Consider the following 22,518-nt stretch of genomic DNA (forward strand, 5'->3'; position numbering starts at 1 on the left):
CTTCGCTCTCGAGGACGGAATGGGCCCCAAGGCCTCCTGACTCTCGAAGCCCCGCTCTGCCCAGCCCGGCGAGGGGAAACGAGGGCGGCACGGAGTCTTCTCAGACCACACGTGGTCAACGAGGCGCAAACCAGCACCGGGTGGGCGTCGGGGAAGAGAGGGAGGGGAAGGAGGGGGGCGAGGAGACGTCAACCCGCTTGCCCGGAGAGGAAGAGGCAGGGCCAGAGAGCAGAGAGGAGTGGGACCCCCAGACTTCCGGTTCAGGCAGAGGAGAAGTTTGGGATACCACAGGGGGACAGAGCTGGTCAAAACTCCCGGCCTCTCCCCAAAGGACCCGGCCCTCGGCCTTCTGGGCGACGCCAGCCCCTGCCCCGAGCCTACAGGCAGCTGCACCCATGGGGTGGCCTGGCCACGCTATGTACATCTCGCTTTAACGCCCTGCAGCTGGAAGACCAGACCCCACCCTCCTTCCTCCCTACCGGGCCACCGACACATTGGAGTCCTCATCCCAGATCGCTTTAGTAAATTATTTCTATTAATGTCCGTCTCCCTCTCTAGACACCGTGGGAACGTGTCTACCAACTCTGTTGTACTGTACTCTCTCAAATGCTTAGTACAGTGCTCTGCACAGACTCAACGCTCAATCAGTACCACTGATTGATTGATTAGATATTCATCCCCCCGATCCCCCCCCCATGGAACCTGGTCATATACATCTTTAAATTCTGCAGCTTCCCTGCCTGTAATTCATTTTAAGGTCTGTCTCCCCTACTAGACTGTAAGCAAGATCTACCAACTTAACTGTAATGGACTCTCCCAAGCGCTCAGTATATTGCCCTACGCACAGTGCGCACCCGATAAATACCTCCGATTGCCAGATGGATCCCCTCCGAGACTGTAAGCTCCTTGAGAGCGAGGGGTTGTGCCTACTGTACCCTACTGTACCCTCCCAAACTCTCAGTACAGTGCTCTTGCAGAGAATAAAAGTGCAGCAAATACTCCGAACTGACTGGACGGGAAGCCGAATTTCAGAAGGAATTCCGACCTGCGCACCTCTTATTGTAATTCCAGTACAATAGGATTGTATTGGAGGGAGGACGGAGGCAGAGCGGGATCCCCATTCCGTGATGATGGGGGTTGGGGGAATCCGCCAGGGATTACAGGCCCGGCTTCCACCTGACGTCAATCCCACAAATCATCTTTTGAAAGGCGGGGTTAAGTCCGAGCACGTTTTCGAGTTTAAATCTGGTTTTCGCGAGAATAAGACACCATAACTACCCTCCAAAATACGTATCACCTGAAATTTGAAAAATCCGTGTCCCTCTCCGCATCGGCACAGCAGCTCGGCTGCCCTTCCCCGGCTTCGCGACCCTCCCCGCCGGCTGTGTCTGGACTCTCTCCGCGGCCCCAACTGGGAGTCCACCCCCATCCCCGAGTCAGACAGACTCTCCGGCCCCTCTGGCCGGATGATCGGGGTCCTGGGTCCCTCAGGTACAGACCCCGGAGAAGTGACCCCTCGGTGGGTGGTGACCCAAGGGGACAATCCCTCAAGGACCATAGGCCTGGGGGTGTCATATTTATGTCTATCTCCCCCTCTAGACTGTAAGCTCGTCGTGGGCAGGGAATGTGTCTGTTTATTGTTTATTCCCCCGATCAGACCGCAAGCCCCGTCAAACGGCAGGGACCGTCTCTATCTGTTGCCGACTTGTTCATCCCAAGCGCTTAGTACAGTGCTCTGCACATAGTAAAGCTCAATAAATACTATTGAATAAATACTACTGAATGAATATTGTGACACTGTACTCCCCCAAGCGCTCAGTACAGTGCTCTGCACACAGTAAGCGCTCAACGGATAACTGACCCTGGAACTGCCACCACGGAACGTAGCTCCTGGGGGGGGGGGGGGGGCACCCCTAGCCGGCCCGGACGCAACCCCCGGGAAGCCAGCGGACCTCCCCGGCTTCCTCGGCCACGGGGCACCGGGAGGCAGGCGGCTCCCACCACCCCGCGACACTGACCCACCACCCCTCGCGGGTCTGACCGGTCTCCCGGCCCGGCCGGCTCTCACCTCCTCCACCATCTGCTTGACTTTCTTCTGCTGGCAGTGCACCATGTCGTCCAGGTGTCGGATTCGCTCCCGGAGGCCGGCGGCCGACTCTTCCAGCTGCCGGTACCTGCCCGCGCCGGGCGGAAGGAGATGCTCAACCCCGACAGCCGCGACAGGACCCACCGAGGCATCGGGGAGATGGACCCGCCGGGAGGGGGCGAGTGGTCATGGGACCGGAGGGCGACGGTCACGGGCGATAACCCGTAGGGACCACCGCCTCCGTGTCCAGGAGGCTCCGTTCCCCGACACGTGGGCGGCCCCGTCTCTCTCCCCCGCCCCTCAGCTGCTCTGTCGCTCAACACCAAGGTATAGGCCGGTGAAGCCCCTCCCCTTGAGCCAAGACGGGGCAGGTGAAGCCCCCCGGCCCCTCCCCTCTCCTCCCCTTCCCCCACCACGGCAGACCCTACGCTCGCTCCCTCCCTCCTGCCTGGAAGTCTCTTTCCCTTCGCGCCTGGCAGACGACTGTGAGCTCGTCGCGGGCAGGGAATGTTTCCGATGTTATATCGTATTCGCCCAAGCGCTTAGAACAGTGCTTTGCCCACAGTAAGCACTCAATAAATATGACTGAATGAATGAAAGACTGCTTTCCCCTCTTCAAGCCCTTCTGAGCGGCGTGGCTCAGTGGAAAGAGCCCGGGCCTGGGAGCCCGAGGTCACGGGTTCGAATCCCGGCGCTGCCACTTGGCAGCTGTGTGACTGTGGGCAAGTCACTTGACTTCTCTGTGCCTCAGTTCCCTCATCTGGAAAATGGGGATGAAGACTGCGAGTCTCACGTGGGACGACCTGATGACCCTGGATCTACCCCAGCGCTTAGAACGGTGCTCTGCACATAGTAAGCGCTTAACAGATACCAACACTATTATCTCCTCCGGGAGGCCTTCCCTCATTAATCTCTCATCTCTCCACCCAGTTTCCCTTCCAACAGCCACTTGGGCACTTTTGCTTCACCTGATGATGATAATAATGACGACGGTATTTGTTAAGTGCTTACTACACGTCAAGCACTGTTGTAAGCGCTGGAGAAGACACAAGGTCATCAAGCTGGACCCAGTCCCTCTTCCGCACGAAGCTCACAGTCTTAATCCCCATTTTACCGATGAGGTAACTGAGGCCCAGAGGAGTGAAGTGACTTACCCGAGGTCACAGAGCAGACACGTGGCAGAGCCGGGATTAGAACTCACGTCCTGCCGACGCCCAGGCCCGTGCTCTATCCACTAAACCGTGCTGCTTCCCTTAAGCATTTTTCATGGGCGCTTGGGTATTCACTTCGGCTCCCCCAGGTGCACTTACGTACAGATCTTTAAGCTCCGTTGCTTCCGTCTACCTGTAATTTTTATTAGCGTCTATCTCCCCTGCTTGACCGTAGGTTCCCATGACGGCAGGGATTTTATATGCTGACTCTCTCGACCCTACTGACCCCCCCAAGTGCTTAGTACGATGCTCTGCACGCAGTAGACACTCGAAAAATACCACTGATGGATCGGTTGATCCCTCAGATGTGTTCAGAGCTTTTGACATGACATTTTATTTGGTCTTCCCACACCCTGGAAGGAAGGGAAGGATATTACCATTCCCATCTCACGGCCGAAGAAACCGAGGCCCAGTCAGGATAAGCATCCGCCCTGACGTCCCGGCAGAGAAGTGCCAGAATTGGGCTTAGACCCCCAGGTCCCTCAAAACCCTTACTTTTAGATCTCACCGAGTTTAGACTCGCAGAAGGGATTCGGGAGGAGGAAAGGGTCTCTTGACTAGAAGATGGCCCCAGGGTACTGCCGTCCCGCTTCCAGCCCCAAGGAAATCAGGTGGTCATTTTTGTCCGTCACCATCAGCCCGATCTTCTCCCCAAACGACCCGTTCTCCCAGGTTGAAGTCCAGATCCTCTGGACATCCCTCCCGATCGGCCCATGGCTGCACCATCGACAGCCGATGCCGAAAGCTTCCGGCGACCCCTCCTCCGCCGGGCTGGGGGAGCAGTTTGGCGCGTGGCTGGGGAGGACTGCGAGGCCCCCGCGGTGTCACGCGCGGAAGGACCCTGGGGGGGGGGCGGGCAGAGGCTCTCGGGAAGCCGCCCGCAGCAGGTCGGACAGGACAGGTCCCAGTGGGATGGACAGATCGCAGTGACCACTGGGACGCGAGAGGGCCTTACCTTTCCCGGTCGGGATGGGGATGAGTCGTCTCCCGCGACATTTCTCTCTCGTGCTGCAAGAGCTGCTGCTGCAGCTGCTGACGCTCCTGAAACGGGAAAAGCGTCACGGCTCCATCGGCCCAGGGAGGGCGGCGGGCCCGGGGCACGTGGGTGGCAAACCTCTCAGGGGGAGGGGCACAGGTCAGTCTGACAGGAACACGGTTGCCCCCCCCCCCCGACAACGCCCAGGGCAGGGACCCCTCCTCTCCCTCCCTCGACCCTTCCCCACAATCCAGGGGTTATAAGCTACAGGAAGGGCAGGGCCTGCCCCGAGTTGGAAGAAGGGGAGGGATTTACTTGATCATCCCCTAGCTGGGCACTCCGTACTGGGCGCCCGGGAGCGCGGGTGCCCAGAGGGTCCCGGGGGTGGGGCCGCGCCCACCCACCTTCTCCATGCGCTCCACGAGCCGGTCCAGCTCCCCGACCCTGCGGTCTCGTTCCTCCAGGCTGGCCTCCGCCGCCTGCATCTTTACGCTGGCCTCTTCCATGGCCTTCAGGAAGCGGTTGGTCTCCTCCTGCCCGGCGGACAGACGGAAGGACGGCGCTGAGCGGCGGGCCGCGGCCCGGCCCCGGCGCTCCCTTGGGCCGAGCGGGCCGGGCTCCGTCCACGGCTACCCCCGGCTCGGTCGGACCGCGCTCTCCCTGAGGTGGGGCTGCCCGCTTCTGCAGCTCTCCCCCACTTCGAAACCTTACTGAAGGTCCGTCTCCTCCAAGAAGCCTTCCCCGACTAAGCCCTCCTCTCTTCTCCCACTTCCTTACTTGCTCCTTCATTCATCCTCCCTCCCATCCCCGCAGCACTTACGTGTAAGTGTATCTGTAAGTTATTTATCTGTTTGTATATATTCATATCTACCTCCCCCTCTAGACGGTGAGCTCGTCGCGGGCAGGAATGTGTGCGTTTGTTGTTACGGCGTACTCTCCCAAGCGCTTAGTACAGTGCTTTGCCCACAGCAAGTGCTCAATAAATACGACTGAATGAACGAAGGAAGCTCTGCTCCCGGGGGCAGTGGCGGAGCTCGGCTGGGTCGGGGTGGTCATCGGCTTTGGGTGACCGATAGGGTCTCTCTCTGCCCTCCGTTCGATGTTGCGGGCTATCGGGAATTAGGGTGGCATTTCCTAAGCACTTACAGTGTGCCAAGCACTGTGCCGAGTGCCGGGGTAGACATGGGAGAATAATATCGGATACAGTCTCTAATGATGACGATGACAATAATAATAACGGTATCTGTGAAGCACTCACTATGTGCCAAGGACCGTTCCGAGCGCTGGAGTAGCTACGAGGTCATCAGGTTGGGGCTCGCGGTCTTAATCCCCATTTTACAGATCAGGTAACTGAGGCACAGAGAAGTTAAGTGGCTTGCCCAAGGCCACACAGACAAGCGGAGGAGCCAGGATTAGAACCTCTGACTCCCAAGCCCGGGCTCTTTCCATTAAGCCACGCTGCTTCTCAGTTGGGGCTCTGCCGGGGGAGGGAGAGCAGGTATTTTATCCTCATTTTACACATGAGGAAACTGAGGTCTGGAGAAGTTAGCTGACTTAGTTCCCGGTCCTGAGCTCTCTCCACACGGCCCCTCTGCGGCCCTCAAGCTCAGTGAGGTGGGAGCGGAAGCGGGGGAGTGGTCCAAGGAGACTCTGAAACAGGGTCAGCATGAGCAGTATCGCCCGACCGGGGGCCGGGGGCTTGGAGACGTAAGGGACCTAAAAGACGCCATCCCCGTCCCCAGGAGCTCCCCAGAGATCCCAGCTGGGAGATTCAGAGCTGGCCCCCTGACTTCACCGAACACCCGGAGCCAAAGCCCCAGCCACGGCCGGAGGTCGGGCGGGAGGAGGGCACGAAGAGTCGGGGAGGAGAGAATGCCTCGCCCACGTCGGCCCGGTGACTTACAAACCGGATGCCAGGCACTGACAAGGTCCCCGGTCCCAGGATGCCAGCGGCCCCTCTGCGCCCTGGGGTGCAGACCGGGAGGCACGCACGGTCGGCCGCTGTCGGATCCTGAACAAGCGGGCGCGGGGTCTCCCCGGTTCAAGGGCCGGCCGGCCAGGGACGGGCGGGGGGATGTGGGCTCCCGGACCCCCGGGGCCAGCAGACGTAGCGGGTTGGGTGGATCGGCGGCCCTGCCACGTACCATCAAGGCCTCCTTCTCCGCCTCGTGCTTCTCCTGCTCCTTCTTCAGCTTGTCTTCGTACTGGCTGTACAGCCTCCGGGTGACCTCCCGCATCACATCCGCGCTGGCCTCCTGGGACGACTCCACCTGCCGTGGGGATGAGTCTCTGGCACTAAGCCCACTGTGAGGGGCCTGTTCCCGGGCGAGGGACTGCCTGGGGCACGGCGGAGCCAGCCCGCCGACCACCGGCCCGAGCAGAAGGCAAACCCCTGGTTGGGCGGCATTCCTGACTCCAGACCCAGGGGCGGAGGTTCGGGCGGACGGCCGTGCCCAGACGGGCTGGTGGGCCCTGGTTCGCCCTGCTCCTCCTCTCCCACCCTGGGGATCCCCAGAGAAAGAGTCAGGGGTGGCAAGGAGGCAATAAATAGGTTGGGCGCAGGAGCTTGTCGGGCGGCATCTCATTTTTTTTTACGGCATTTGTTACGTGCTCACTATTTTCCGGACGCTGTACTAAACTCTGGGGTTACTACGGACTAATCAGGTTGGGCACAGTCCATGTCCCGGATTAAGCCCCCTTTTCCTCAGTTCCCCCTTCTTTCTGCATCATGTCGCCTTGCTCACTTTGCCCTTCCCCCCTCCCCGCCCCGCTTACGTATATCTAATTCCAACTATTTCTATTGATACCTCCTTACTTATTTTGACGGCTGTCTCCCCCGCTCTAGACTGTAAGCCCACTGTGGGCAGGGACTGTCTCTTTTTTGCTGTATTGTACTTTCCAAGCGCTCGGTACAGCGCTCTGCGCACAGTAAGCGCTCGACAAATACGATCGATCGAACGAATGTCCCACGCGGGGCTCACAGCCTTCATCTCCGTTTCACAGATGGCGTAACTGAAGCCCACAGAAGCGAAGTGACTTGCCCAAGGTCACCTAGCCGATAAGCGGCGGAGCCGGGATTAGAACGCAGGTCCCTCTGACTCCCGGGCCCCCGGCTCTAACCACTAGGCCACGCTACCTTCAGCTTCAGCAGCTGGTTTTCGACTTGGGCCAGCTCGAGCTGGCACTGCTTCTCCTGCAGCTTCTCCACGGAGGCCTCGTGTGCCCGCTGCAGATTCCGCACCTGCTCCTTGATGCCGCTGTTCTCCAGCGTCACGTCCACCAGAGACTTCTGCCGGGGAGAGAGGCGGGCCCGGGTCAGCCGGAGGTCCCGTCGCACGCCCCCCGCCCCCCTCGCCCCCGTCCCCTGCCGGGGTCTCACCAGGGCTCCCCCCAACTCCAGACCGGGATCGTACGTGACTCTCCCAGGCGCTTAGGGCGGGGCTCGGCAAGCGGTAACAGTAGTAATAACAACATCTGGTAAGCGCTGACGATGTGCCAGGCACCGTACCGACCGCTGGGACGGATACAGGCAATTCGGGTCGGGCAGAGACTCCGTCCCGTCTAGGGCTCACAGTCTTGATCCCCGTTTTACAGATGAGGTACCTGAGGCCCGGAGAAGGCCACACAGCCGACAAGTGGCGGAGCCTGGATCGGACCTTCTGACTCCCAGGCCCGCGCCCTATCAACTACGTCACCCTATCAACTTCGCCACGCCGTGAGCGGGCTCTGTGAGGAAGAGGGGCGACAGTCACCCGTCCAAGCGCGGGCACGGGGTCTAATCGGCTAGCGAGGCCGGAGCCCGCTCCGGGGTGCGTTAAAGGTGGCTCCTTCCCCCCTCCCTGGCAAAGAACGAAGTCACTGCGATCCAGGCGGCTCCGGGGTGGGTCCCCCCGACGTGCCGCCGCCAAAAGAGAGGCCCAGGGCCTGGCAGCGGCGGGACGGTTCTCTCCTTGACCCCCGTAGCCAACCCCAGCACCGCCTCCCAGCTCCCTGACCCACACCGGCTTTAGCCAACCTGACCCACTTGGTCAGCGGTAGCCACGGCCACGCTAGAGTCCTCTAGACTATAAGCTCGTTGTGGGTGGGAAACATTTCTGCCAACCTTTTGTTTTCTTCATGGTATTTAAGTGTTTACTATGTGCCAGGCACAACACGAGTCAGCTTGGACACAGTCCACGTCCCACATGAGGCTCACCGTCTTATTGCCCGTTTTACACGGAGACACAGAGAAGTGAAGCGACTTCTCCAAGGTCACGAGGCGGAGAAGTAACAAAAACCGGATCAGAACCCAGGACCTTTCTGACTCCCAGGCCCGAGCTGTGTCCACTAGGCCACGCCGCTTCCACTCTGCTATATTGTACTCTCCCAAGTGCTTAGTACAGCACTGTGCACATAGTAAGCGTTCAATAAATACCACCGATGACGATGAAAGGGTTGGGTCGGCGTGCCGGGGGGTCTGTAAGGTACCTGTAGGCCGACGGAGTCGGCAGCCAAGGAAGAATTCAGGCGGTCGAAGCTGTCCAAGGCCGCGGCCTGGGTTTGGATGTGGCTCTGGAGATAGTCCTGGCGGACGCTGGATACCTGATCAGGTGAGGAGAGGGTTCAGCACCCACAAGCGTAATCGCGGACGCACAAGCACACCCACCCACAGACACGTGGCCACATATTAGATCACGTTCACAAACACGTGAAACTCGAGTGTGTGCCCCCCACGTACAAACCACGTCCTGCCTCTGGCCTGGAACGCCCTCCCTCCTCAAATAATTCTATTTCTTTCCGATTAAAGCCCGTTTACTTGTTTCGATGCGGATATATATCGGTTTATTGATATGGATGCTACTGATGTCTGTCTCACCCCCTTCTAGACTGTGAGCCCGTTTGGGGCGGGGATGGTCTCTCTCTCTTGTTGAATTGTACTTTCCAAGTGCTTAGTACAGTGTTCTGCAGACAGTAAACGCTCAGTAAATACGACTGAATGAATGAATGAAATCCACCAATTACTCTCCCCCTTTTATAGCCTTATTGAAGGTTTATCTCCTCCAAGAGGCCTTCTCAAACTAAGCCTCACTTTTCTTCACCTCCCACTCCCTTCTGCGTCACCCTGACTTGTTCCCTTTGCTATTCCCCGTTCTCCCAGCCCCATAACACTTAGGTATATAACTGTAATTTTATCATATTGATGTCTGTTTATATGTATTGTTGTCTGTCTCCTCCCCTCTAGACTGTTAGCTCGTCGTGGGCAGGGATGGTCGCTGTTTATTGTTGCATTTTACTTTTCCAAGCGCTTAGTACAGTGCTCCGCACACCGTAAGCACTCCATATACGACAGGATGAATGAATGAATGAACGAAGGTGACACACGGAACCTCTTTGCCATTCCCCTCCCCGGGGATTCTGGCCCAGGCCGGCCGGGCCTTTAGAACAGAACTGTGAAAATCCGGGTGGGTTCTTCCTGGCCATCCCCGCTACTAAGGAATGCATGTTCAGGGGGATCCGGTACCATGCTCCGTGAGAGGACGCGGTGTCCGGTAAATACTGATGGTGGTTCCCCCAGCCTGCCGCGGACCCAAGTCTCCCGCCCAAGCCTAGGACCCTTAGTGGGGGAATGGGATCTCTGGCTCCTTCCCCACCCTGGACCATCTGGCCCGGGGTATTGTCCAGTCCACACCAGTCCCACCTGCTCTTTCCCCCGCTGTCCTTGCCACAGGCCCGGCTCAGAACCGGCCGACCGTTGACCCCTCAACGGTCAAGGTCAGCCCGGGTCCCAGACCCAAGCGGATCGGAACGTGCGGGTGACCGTTCGAGGACACGGCGGGTGGCCACTCAGCACCCCTCCCCCCCCGCCGGTCTGCCCGGCGGCCGCCTGGATGCTGACCTCCAGCTCCCTGGTCAGCTGCTCGATCTTGTGTCTCATCTCATCGTAGTCTCCGCACATCCGCTTCCGGACCTTCTCCAGCGAGGCTCTCACCTGCGCACGTCCGGGAGACGCCTCGGTCAATCCCCGACCCGACTGACGTGCGCTGGGCGCATCCTTTCTTTTCCTCTTTGAGCCGAAATCAACTCTGTGTCCGTCTCCCCCCGACCCCGGACTGATGGAGGGCGGGGATCGCGCCCGCCGACTCTACGGCACGTTCCCGAGCGCTCGGCGGAGCGCTGCGTCCCAGGTCGGTGCTCGGCGCACACTCGACGGACAGACGCTGACCGTGGAAACGCCGAGGGACTCACGTCTTGGATGTAGTTCATCTCTTCCCTCAGCTGATTGGACGACCACCCATACACCACCATCTCCTTCTGCTGGTTGCTGTCTGACCTGCGGACCACCCCGTAGACCACCCCATGGGGGGGCTTCTTGGCAGGCTCCCCGTTGGAGGGGTCCGGACGCTAGGAGGAGAAGAGAAAATTAAGACCGGCGACCCGAGCTCCACGACCGGAGTGTTCTTGCTCAAACCGCTCCCCCCAAGGTTTTTAAAGCCTCGTCCGTCCTCAGTGTACATATCCACATCACGCCAGCCTCTCTAGGTGCGCCCAGGGAGGCCGGCACAGTGGACAAAGGAAGCTGCTGGGTCCATCCATAAATAGTGCTTATTGAGCACACACCTACAGTGTGCGGAGCGCTGTACTGAGCGCTTGGGAGAGCGCAATAGGCGTCAGAAGTCCTGATCCTAGTCCTCGTGGAGATTAAAGTCTGGGCGCGTCGGGGTCGCCGACAGACATAAACCAAAAGACAGAGAGAAGGGAAATGGCTAGACAGATGAGTAAGCGCCGAAACAGTAGGGTCCGTAAGTCAGCACAGCAGAAGGGCTACGGGAGTGGTCTGAGCGGCTTCGTGAGGTTCCGGGTTCTGGGCGTAGAAGGCAGGGTGGCCTAGTGGAAAGAGCACGGGACTCGGGGTCGGCGTTCCCGATTCTAGCCCGGGCTTAGCCCCCGGCCTGCTGTGGCAAGTCGTTCAACCTCTCCGGGCCCCCGTTCCCTCATCCGTAAAACGGAGATTAAATACCTGCCTTTTCCTCCCGGTTGTGAGCACAAAAGAATAAAGGGAAACGCGAAAGCACTTTGGCGATGAAAGAGTCACATTAAAAGACAACGAGGTATAAAGGCGGAGGTGGGCCCAGAAGTACCGAGGAGGTGGCTTGGGAGGAAATAACCCGGGGAGAGGTAAAAATCACAGAGGAAGGTTTCCTGGAGGAGACGTATTTTCCAGAGGGCTTATCCCGCGGCTCGTAGGAGTCGTGGACGGGCCGGGGAGGGCGGGGGAGAAATGCGGCTGGAAGGGCAGGGCCTACTCTGCGGCTCGCTGGGAAATACCATCCTGGCAATTAGGAAATGGACATTCTTGAACGATGTGGTTCACGGGATCAGGAAGAGGAAGGAGCGGAAAGGAAACTCCCCGAGAAATTCCACATTCCCGGGAGCGATGGACCGTCCTCTCGTCCTCGGCTCCACCCGGGGCCTGAAAAACCGGCTTGCCGGGCCCAGGCCGCTGACCGGACGGACGCCGGCTGGCTCGACGCCGGCCGGGGGATTTGGCTCGGTCACGGACACCGTCTGCCTTCCCTGGACCCAAACCACCAATCACGGGACGGGGCACACCCACGACAATGTCACGGGGGCAGGGCCACAGTGGATCGCCGTGGCCAACAAAGACGGCCTGCCGGGCCGGAAGAGAGAGTGGGAGAACCTTGCTGAGAGGGAAGAGCTATCAAGAGGGGTGGCGGACCACGACCGGACAAGTCACGAGGGTTGCTGATCTCGCCCCCGAGCCACAGGGCCGGTCGAGGCTGGACCACCCCCTCAGGAATCACTGAGGAACGTGGCCACGGTGGAAGTCCTCCTTCGGGCTCTTACTACGGGGCTCTGCAGCTGCCTCACGATTTAAGCACTTCCCGCGTACATATCCCCTTTCCGCCTTCTTCTCTCGGTAACTTATTTTAGCGTCTGTCTCCCCGACCAGACTGCAGGCTCCTGGAGGGCAGGAGTCTCGTTTACCGATTCTCGTACTCGGCGAATCGCTCGGTACGTGTTATTAATTGATCCTTCAAGACCGGTTCCCCTATCCCCAAACCCCTGTCCTCTGCCCAGGAGAAGAAAGGCAGGGTGGGGGAAATGTACCCAAAGGCACAAGGGGTTCCTTCCCAGTGCCAGTCAAAGGCATTCCAACATTCCAGCTTCTGCGGATTTCTGTAAAAGCTTCCGCAGGACATCAATTTAATAATAATAACGTTGATATCGGTTAAGCGCTTACTATGCGCAGAGCACTGTTCTAAGCGCTGGGGTAGAATCAGGTCGTCCCACGTGGGGCTCGCGGTCTTCATCCCCATTTTACAGATGAGGGAACTGAGGCACAGAGAAGTGAAGTGACTTGCAATCTACTATGTCAGGCAGCATGGCTCAGCGGAAAGAGCCCGGGCTTCGGAGTCGGAGGTCATGGGTTCGACTCCCGGCTCTGCCACTTGTCAGCTGTGTGACTGTGGGCGAGTCACTTCACTTCCCTGGGCCTCCGTTCCCTCATCTGTCAAATGGGGATTAACCGTGAGCCTCACGTGGGACGACCCGATGACCCTGTATCTCCCCCAGCGCTTAGAACGGCGCTCTGCACACAGTAAGCGCTTAACAAATACCAAAAAAAAAAAAAAAAAAGCCCGGAGCATACCACCGTTACTGCCAGGTCTGCAAAGGTACGTCCGGTGTGTGACAGGGCCCCGGGATGGCCACCCTATTTCTGCCCCTTCTCCCACTGCTGGGCTCCCTCGGCCCTCGGTGGAGACAGGGAGCGTCCGCCCGGCCACAGGGGGACGTGGAGCGTGCCGGGCTGCCTGCCTGGCTCTGCGAGGGCATAACCCGCTCCCGGAGCCCCCTGAGCACCGTCTGGGAGCACTGTCCGGGGAGCACCGCTCAGAGCACAGCGGTCCGGCAGAGAATGTGGAGTCGGGGCTGCCAGGGGGGAAGTGGAAGGAGGCCGGGGAGCGGGCGCAACCGTCCTCGCCACGGACACCGTCACCGTCACTCTCCCCAGGAAACCCAATCACCGAGCGTCCAGCGCGATGGGCAGCCCGGAGCGGTCACTCCCGCGCCCGACTTACTGGCTCCTTCCTCTCATCCTTCTGTCCTTTCTGCTCCGGGGCCGGACGGTCCGGAGGTAAGGTCAGGCGGAGTCTACAGACGTTGGTCTAGGAGAAACACAGACACACATAACAGGGAGAAGCTGGTGTTAGACCAGGGTGGGGGATTGGCCCCCCGCAGACGTTACCCTGCCCTAAAGACCCCCGTCCCCCTGCTAGAGGAGGAGGAGGCCAAGCACTCCGGACAGACAGCCCTCGGACAACAGCGTTTCCCTCCTTGGGGCCGAGAGGGTATGGCTCATGCCCGGGAGTCATTCATTCAGTTGTATTTCTTGAGCGCTTACTGTGTGCAGGGCACCGTACTAAGCGATGGGAAAGTACAATTCGGCGACAGGTAGAGACAATCCCTACCCGACAACGGGCTCACAGTTTAGAAGGGGGAGACAGACAACAAAACAAGTAGACGACCATCAATACCATCAAAATAAATAGAATTATAGATATATAATAATAATAACGTTGGCATTTGTTAAGCGCTTACTATGTGCAGAACACTGTTCTAAGCGCTGGGGGAGATATAAGGTAATCAGGTTGACCCACGTGAGGCTCACAGTCTTCATCCCCCTTTTCCAGATGAGGGAACTGAGGCCCAGAGAAGTGAAGTGGCTTGCCCACAGGCACACAGCTGACAAGTGGCGGAGCGTGAATTCGAACCCTTGACCTCTGACTCCCAAGCCCGGGCTCTTTCCACTGAGCCACGCTGCTTCTCTAATGTTGGCATTTGTTTAAGCGCTTACTATGTGCAGAGCACCGTTCTAAGCGCCGGGGGAGATACAGGGTCATCGGGTCGTCCCACGTGAGGCTCACGGTCTTCATCCCCAATTTACAGACGAGGTCACCGAGGCCCAGAGAAGCGAAGTGACTCGCCCACAGTCACCCAGCTGACAAGTGGCGGAGCCGGGAGTCGAACCCATGACCTCTGACTCCCAAGCCCGGGCCCTTTCCACTGAGCCGCGCTGCTTCTCGATATAAACGCATCATTAATAGAGTGATAAATATGAACAAATATACACAAGGACATCAGTCTACAGTGTCTACAGTGAGTCGGGAGACCTGGGCTCTAACCCCTGCTCTACCCCCTTCCTGCTGTGTGATCTTGGGCAAGTCACGTCACTTCTCCGTGCCTTGGTTTTCTCATCCGTAAAAATGGGGATGAGACACCTGGCGTCCCTCCCCCTGAGACTCTGAGCCCCATGGGGAATAGCGGCTGTGTTCAACCTGTCGTCTCTCTATCCCGGTGCGGAGCACAGTGCTCGGCACGTAGTAAACGCTTAACGAGTTCCACGATTATTACCGTTTCTCCTCATCTCTGTGCCCAGGACATCAGACAAGGTCCGAGATACTCGGACGAAGAACGGGTCAAGCACGGCCAAATGGACTGAGAAGAGATTTGCCCTCTGGGGAGTCCAACTATCCACAACTCACGCTTTTCCTCCGGTCTGGAAATTCCTCCCCAATTAATAATAATAATAATAATGTTGGTATTTGTTAAGCGCTTACTATGTGCAGAGCACTGTTCTAAGCACTGGGGGAGATACAGGATCATCGGGTCGCCCCACGTGAGGCTCACAGTTAATCCCCATTTTAATAATAACGTTGGTGTTTAAGCGCTTACTACGTGCAGAGCACTGTTCTAAGCGCCGGGGGAGAGACAGGGTCATCGGGTCGTCCCACGTGAGGCTCACGGGGACTCCCCATTTTCCAGATGAGGTCACTGAGGCACAGAGAAGTGAAGTGACCTGCCCGCAGTCACACAGCTGACAACTGTAAGCCCGTCAAACGGCAGGGACCGTCTCTATCTGTTGCCGACTCGTTCATTCCAAGCGCTCAGTACAGTGCTCTGCCCCTAGTGAGCGCTCAATAAATACGATTGAGTGAAAAGTGGCAGAGCCGGAGGTCGAACCCCGACCTCTGACTCCGAAGCCCGGGCTCTTTCCACTGAGCCACGCCGCAGTAAGTAGTAAGCACTCGCCGTTTGCGGAACACCGTACTAAGCGCTTGGGACATTAAACGCGTCCGCCGTCCGCCACGAGCTCCGTACGGTCGGCCGGTTATTTCTTTGATTTCGCCCGACTCTCCTCGTCCTCGAGTGAGCCCCCACCGAACACATGGATGATGCAAGCGGTTTACATTGCTCTGGAAAATGCGTTTCCTCGCTTTGTTCGATTAGCCGCGGTTACGTGGCCCCTTTCCGGGCCGGAGCGGGGCCGGATGTCCTAACAACAATGAGGCCGAGGATCTGGTTTGAGAAACGTCCACGGCCGGCGGCCTTGGTCCGGGGCGGGGGAGGGGGACTCGCCTCTCCCTCCTCCCTAGAAAGGAACCGCCAGGCTCCGCTTTCCCACTCTCCGCGGACACTGTACCCGGTCTCCCGGGGCACGGGGTGGACCGTTCTCATTCGGTCCTGCCAGGTTCCAAGCTCCCTGAGGACGGGTTCGGCGCTTGACACATAGTAAGCGTGGCCCAGTGGAAAGAGCCCGGGCTTGGGAGTCAGGGGTCATGGGTTCGACTCCCGGCTCTGCCGCTTGGCAGCTGTGTGACTGTGGGCAAGTGGCCTCATCTGTAAAATGGGGATGAAGACCGTGAGCCTCACGTGGGACATCCGGCTTACCCTGTATCTACCTCAGCGCTTAGAACAGCGCTCTGCACAGAGTAAGCGCTTAACGAATACCGACATTATTACGACTATGGTAGGCGCTTAACGAATACCATTATTATTATGCTGCCGACTAACTCTATGGTACACGAGTGCTTAGGATGGTACTCTGCTTAGAGACGCAGCACGGCCTAGGGGGCTTGGACATCAGAGGGTCATGGGTTCTAATCCCGGCTCCGCCACTCGTCTACCGTGTGACCTTGGGCAAGTCGCTTCACTTCTCTGGGCCTCTGTCATGTCATCTGGAAAATGGGGATGAAGACCGTGAGCCCCACGTGGGACAACCTGATAACCTGGTATCTCCCCCAGTGCGTAGAACCGTGCTTGGCACAGAGTAGACGCTTAACAAATACCATCATCATCATCATTATTATTGTTACAGTAAAGCGCTCGACAAATACCATAATATCACTCTGCCCACACAGGTGGTAAACTCTTTAAGGAGAGAGACCGCGCCTACTTTATCGTCCTCTCCGGCGCTTAGGGCGGTACTTCTTAACCATAGTAATGATGATGGTATTTGTTAAGCGCTTCCTATGTGCCAAGCACCGTTCTAGGCGCTCAATAAGTACCGTGGGTTGACTGGATGGTCCTCCACTGAGGGCGTCAGGGGAGCTAGACTGGGTGGAGAAGGCAGGTGGGGCTTGGGGCCGACTGGCCTAGGGGACCAGCCCCCTCCTTGCCCCCTGCTCCTCGGTCCCCGCAGCCTTCGTGGGGCTCGAATGATAATTAACGATAACTGTGGTGTCCGTTAAGCACTCACTACGCGCCGGGCCCTGTACCGCGAGCAAGTCGGATTGGACGCAGTCCCTCGTCCCACATGGGGCTCACGGCCTCGATCCCCATTTTACGGACGAGATAACCGAGGGACGGGGCATGGAAACGACTTGCTCGAGGTCACACGGCAGACACGCGGCGGAGGCGGGATTGGAACCCATGACCTTCTGACTCCCGGGCCCCGGCTCTATCCACTCCGCCCCGTCGCTTCCGCTCCGAGGCCTCGGCCTTCAGTATTGGCCGACGCCCGGCTGGGATGGCGAGGTCCCCGAGGGCTGGGAGCCCATTTTTCCTAACGATTCCGGGAACGCCACCCAGAAGCCCTCCCGCGGCCACCCCCTCACGCCCACCGGCCCGGAACCAACCCTCCATTCATCTCTGGGAAGCTTCTCTGCGCGGGGAAACCCCCCGCAGGGTCGTCCAGGCCTCGGGGGAGGGCATTAAACCGTCGCCCCACCCCAACGACTCGGTCCTGGGGGGCGGGGGGGGGTCGCCCCGTCCTGCCCTCCAAGAGCTGCCAGTGGCCGGCTGCTGGGGAGATGAAGCCCGGGTGCGGAGGATCCCCCTCGAGGGGCCGAGGGTGGGAAGCGCTCAGTTTGGGCCGAGCGGAAGAGTTGGAGCATTCCAGGCCCGGCTAATAGACGCCCCTCCGACTCCCTCCTGCTGGCTGTGCCCACCCACCCTCACTATTTGCCCTCGTTAACGGCCTCCCCCCCCACCCAACGCTCATGCATTCTTTCAGTCGCATTTATGGAGCGCTTACTATGTGCAGAACACTGTCCCAAGTGCTTCTAATAATAATAATAACGTTGGTATCTGTTAAGCGCTTACTAGGTGCAGACCACCGTTCTAAGCGCCGGGGGAGATACGGGGTCATCGGGTCGTCCCACGTGAGGCTCCCGGTTAATCCCCATTTTACAGATGAGGTCACTGAGGCCCAGAGAAGTGAAGTGACTCGCCCACAGTCACAGAGCTGACGAGTGGCCCAGCCGGGAGTCGAACCCATGACCTCTGACTCCGAAGCCCGGGATCTTTCCACTGGGCCACGCTGCTTCCCCTAGAGCTTATGCCTCTCTCATAAGCTAAGCTGATGGAGCTTATGCCAGTGCTCCACACACAGTTGACTCTCAATTTATAAGAATAATAACAATTGAGGTATTTGTTAAGCACGTATTATGTGCCCGGCACCGTTCTAAGCGCCGGGATGGATACGAGCAATCGGTTGGACACGGTCCCTGTCCCACGTGGGGCTCACAGTCTCAATCGCCGTTTTACAGATGAGGTAACTGAGGCACCGAGAAGTAAAGCCACTTGCCTAAGGTCACACAGCGGACAAGTGGCGGAGCCGGGATTAGAACCCACGACCTTCTGACTCCCGGGCCCGGGCTCCATCTACTAGGCCACGCTGCTCCTGATTAAATCACAAAATGGACAACTCTGTCAAATCAAGGACACCTGGGGCCGGAAGCAACGTGGCCTAAGGAAAAAGCACAGGCCTGGCAGTCCTCTGTCCCGAGTTCCAATTCCGGCTCTGCCACTTCCCGGCTGGGTGACCTTGGCCAAGTTGCTTCACTTCTGTTTCTCTGTTTCGGCTTTTTTAACGGTATTTGTTAAGTGCTCACTACGTGCCAGGCACTGTACTAGGAGTCGGGCTAGAAACGAGTTAATCAGGCTGGACGCGGTCCACGTCCCGCAGTCTCAGTCCTCATTTTACGGATGAGGAAACTGAGGCCCGGAGAAGGGAAGTGACTTGTCCAAACGAGCGACAGAGCTGGGATTAAAACTGCGCCTCAGTTCCCTCATCTGTAAAATGGAGATACAGTCCCCGTTCTCCCTCCTATTTATACCGTGAGCCCTATGTGGGGCCTGATTATCTTCTAGCCCCAGCACCTAATACAGAGTTCGGTGCATAGTAAGCGCTTAATAACTACCACAGTTATCATTATTTATTATGATTATTTACTCTCTATGAGAGCAGCAGGGCTGTGCCTTTTACTTTGGAGTGCTCCCAAGTGCTTAGAGAAGCAGCGTGGCTCAGTGGAAAGAGCCCGGGCTTGGGAGTCCGAGGTCACGGGTTCGAATCCCGGCTCTGCCCCTTGGCAGCTGGGTGACTGTGGGCAAGTCACTTCACTTCTCTGGGCCTCAGTTCCCTCATTTGTAAAATGGGGATGAAGACTGTGAGCCTCACGTGGGACAACCCGATTACCCCGTATCTACCCCGGCGCTTGGAATAGTGCTCTGCACATAGTAAGCACTTAAAAAATATCAACGTTATTCTTATTAGAGTGCTCGCTCCTCTCCATCCCAACAGGCACTCAGCAAACTTCCAGGATGAGACTATTGGCCCGGTAAAGACCAGGCCTTGATTGCGCCCATCCCCGCCTGCTGCGGACACTTAGAAGGGTGCCCTGCACGCAGTGAGCACTCAATAATAATGATAACGGCACTTATTAAACGTTGATTATGTGCCGAGCGCTGCTCTACGCGCTGGGATAGATACAAGTTAATCCGGTAGGACCCAACCCCTGTCCCACGTGGGGCTCACACTCTTAATCCTCATCTTCCAGATGAGGGAACTGAGGCCCGGAGAAGTGAAGGGACTTGACCGTGGCCTCACACCCAGCAGACGGCTGCCGGAACCGGGATTAGAACCCAGGTCCTTCCGACTCCCAGGCCCGTACTCCAGCGTCTAAGCTAGGCGGCTTCCACGCGGCTCAGCGGCAAGAGCCCGGGCTTGGGAGTCGGAGCTCGTGGGTTCGAATCCCGGCTCCGCCACCTGTCAGCTGGGTGACTGTGGGCCAGTCACTTGACTTCTCTGGGCCTCGGTGACCTCATCTGGAAAATGGGGATCAACCGCGAGCCTCACGTGGGACAACCTGATGACCCCGCAGCTCCCCAGCGCTTAGAACAGTGCTCGGCACATAGTAAGCGCTTAACAAATACAACCGATCGATTGGCCGCATCGGAGCGATGCTGGAAGGCCCAGGGTGCTGAGGTAAATGTCTGCGGCGGTGTGGGGGGGGGGGGACCAGCACTGCCGGAGACACCCCGTACTCCTACCCCGCGCCTCCTCCCAGAATCTTCTCCCTCTGCCCCCCGAAGAGAAGCAATTTAGGACCACCCCTGCGGACGCGGGGGGGGGGGGGGAATCGAGGCTGGGAACCGGACGGCCCAGCCGTATGTCCACCGCCAGCGACGGCAGGTATTTACGGCCCCCGATCACCCCGGCTCCCGGATCTCAGTCGAGGACGGCCCCGTCCCGAGCTTCCCGGGGTGCGGGAGGGCCGGAGGAGACGGCTAAGCCAGAGCCCTTCTGGGCCGCTCCGGCTGTTTACGCAGACATCCGGCCCGCGGGATGCGGTCCGAGGGTCAGGGAAGGTGGGGCAGGGAAGGGGGTTTCGGCGCCGCTTTCTTTGGAAGAGAGACCGGAAAGGCCCTCGAACTAGGAAGACGGTGAACGGCGGACGAGAAGATGGGATTTTGAGGACCACGGAGGGACCGTCCGGGACGGACGGGGTCGGGGAAGCGAATGGAACCCGTTCCCGCGGAAGCTGGGCGGCGGGAAATGGCCGCAGGAAGAGTTGGGAGAGAGACGTGAATGAAGACCCTGCCGGGTCACTGCGGGGAAGGGTCGGGGGTGAGGGGTGGTCCGGGCTGGGTTACCGGAGGAGAGGTGGGATGGGGAGGGGAGGGTTGGGGGTGGAGGGTCAGAGGTGTCGGATGGTCCGGGCTGGGTCACTGGAGAAACAGTCAACCATGTTTAATGGGATGGTCCTGGGTGGATGTCCAGAAGGGCGACCAATAAGAAGAATCGGTATTATTATTATTATGGTGCTTGTTAAGCGCTATGTACCGAGCACTGTTCTATGAATTCAATAGTATTTATTGAGCGCTTACTATGTGCAGAGCACTGGACTAAGCGCTTGACTTACTATGCGCAGAACACGGTTCTAAGCGCTGGGGTAGATACAGGGGAATCCGGTTGCCCCACGTGAGGCTCACAGTTGATCCCCATTTTACAGATGCGGTAACTGAGGCACCGAGAATAATAATAATGTTGGTATTTGTTAAGCGCTTACTACGTGCAGAGCGCTGTTCTAAGCGCTGGGGGAGATCCAGGGTCATCAGGTGGTCCCACGTGAGGCTGGCAATCTTCATCCCCACTTTACAGATGAGGGAACCGAGGCCCAGAGAAGTGAAGCGACTTGCCCGCAGTCACCCGGCTGACGAGCGGCAGAGCCGGGGTTCCGACCCATGACCTCGGACCCCCAAGCCCGGGCTCCTGCCACTCGGCCAACGCCGCTTCTCTAAGCACAGGTTAATCGGGTTGGACGCGGTCCCCGTCCCCCACGGGGCTCACGCCCTCATCCCCATTTGCCAGACGAGGTAACTGAGGCCCGGTGAAGCGGCCTGCCCGAAGTCACACGGCAGACACGTGGCGGAGCCGGGATGAGAAGCCGGGTCCTCCCGACCCCCAGGCCCGACCTCTAGCCACGACGCCACCCTGCTTCTCCATCTCCCTGGAGTCCCCGTCGGAGCCGGAGTACTGCGTGGCTCAGTGGAGAGGGCCCGGGCTTGGGAGGCAGAGGTCATGAGTTCGAATCCCGGCCCTGCCACTCGTCAGCTGTGTGACGCTGGGCCAGTCACTTCACTTCTCTGGGCCTCAGTTCCCTCATCTGGAAAATGGGGATTAACCGGGAGCCCCACGTGGGACGACCTGACGACCCTGTATCTCCCCCAGCGCTTAGAACAGTGCTCTGCACATAGTAAGCGCTTAACAAATACCAACATTATTATTATCTGTAAAATGGGATTGAATCCGGCAGTGGTATTTATTGAGCGCTTACTGTGCGCAGAGCACTGCACTAAATGCTTGGGAAAGCACGATATCACAGGGTCAGTAGAAACAATCCCCGACCACAAGGAGCTAAGTCCGGAGTCCTCCGGACTAAAATCTCATCGTGGACGGGGAACGTGTCTGTTTACTGCTCTATTGTATTCTCCCAAGCGCTTAGTACAGTGCCCTACCCACCGTAAGCGCTCAATAAATATGACTGAACGAACGAATGAATCTAGAGGGGAAGCCAGACATTAAAATCAGTTTCAAGCGGGGGAAACGGTCAAGAGCGTAAGGTCACGTACGCAGCGCCACGGGGTTGACGGGGAGGTGAATATCAAATCTGTCTCCCCCGATCAGACCGTGCGCCCGTCAAACGGCAGGGACCGTCTCTATCCGTTGCCGACTTGTTCATCCCAAGCGCTTAGTACAGTGCTCTGCACATAGTAAGCGCTCAACAAATACTATTGAATGAATGAATGAATGAAATCCTCCCTCCTCCTCGGACCGAGTCCCCGCTGAGACAGGGGCCGTAGCTGACCTGATTATCTTGCACCCGCCGCAGCGCTTAGTACAGTGCTTGGCACGACAAACACCACAATTATCTTCATTACTAGTGTTTGCGGAGCTTGGGAGAGTGCAGCAATAGACGTGAAACCTGCTCCCGGCCTCTCAGGAATGGGAGAGGAACTCCGTCTGACCTGATCATCCTGCACCCACCCAGAACTTGGCGTAGAACTTGGCACGTAGGAAGTGCTTAATTACCACCGTAATTATCATTATTCTTCTTCTTCTTCACCCTTGGCCGAGCCTCGCCGGGCCTGGGAGGAGAGAACAACTTCAGAAGTCAAAAATG

The 22,518-nt window shown here is 58.2% G+C and overlaps 1 protein-coding gene across 3 annotated transcripts in view; it reads right to left on the reverse strand.

Annotated features, from left to right (window-relative positions):
• The window catches only part of LOC100089313 (myocardial zonula adherens protein), a 63,708-nt gene that overhangs the window by 35,565 nt on the left and 5,625 nt on the right, over positions 1-22,518 (reverse strand). For 2 of the 3 annotated variants that reach the window (XM_029070600.1, XM_029070599.2), the window contains exons 2-10: positions 13,354-13,440; positions 10,499-10,654; positions 10,149-10,241; positions 8,741-8,854; positions 7,410-7,562; positions 6,418-6,543; positions 4,678-4,806; positions 4,253-4,338; positions 2,069-2,174 (exon numbers count right to left, since the gene is read on the reverse strand). In XM_029070600.1, coding sequence (XP_028926433.1) covers positions 2,069-2,174; positions 4,253-4,338; positions 4,678-4,806; positions 6,418-6,543; positions 7,410-7,562; positions 8,741-8,854; positions 10,149-10,241; positions 10,499-10,654; positions 13,354-13,440 — 1,050 coding nt within the window. Of the gene's footprint in view, positions 1-2,068; positions 2,175-4,252; positions 4,339-4,677; positions 4,807-6,417; positions 6,544-7,409; positions 7,563-8,740; positions 8,855-10,148; positions 10,242-10,498; positions 10,655-13,353; positions 13,441-22,427; positions 22,458-22,518 lie in introns of those variants that run through there. The other variant, XM_007660160.4, reaches the window with a different exon arrangement.

This window comes from Ornithorhynchus anatinus, chromosome 8 (assembly GCF_004115215.2).
Source record: "Ornithorhynchus anatinus isolate Pmale09 chromosome 8, mOrnAna1.pri.v4, whole genome shotgun sequence".
Lineage (NCBI taxonomy): Eukaryota > Metazoa > Chordata > Mammalia > Monotremata > Ornithorhynchidae > Ornithorhynchus > Ornithorhynchus anatinus.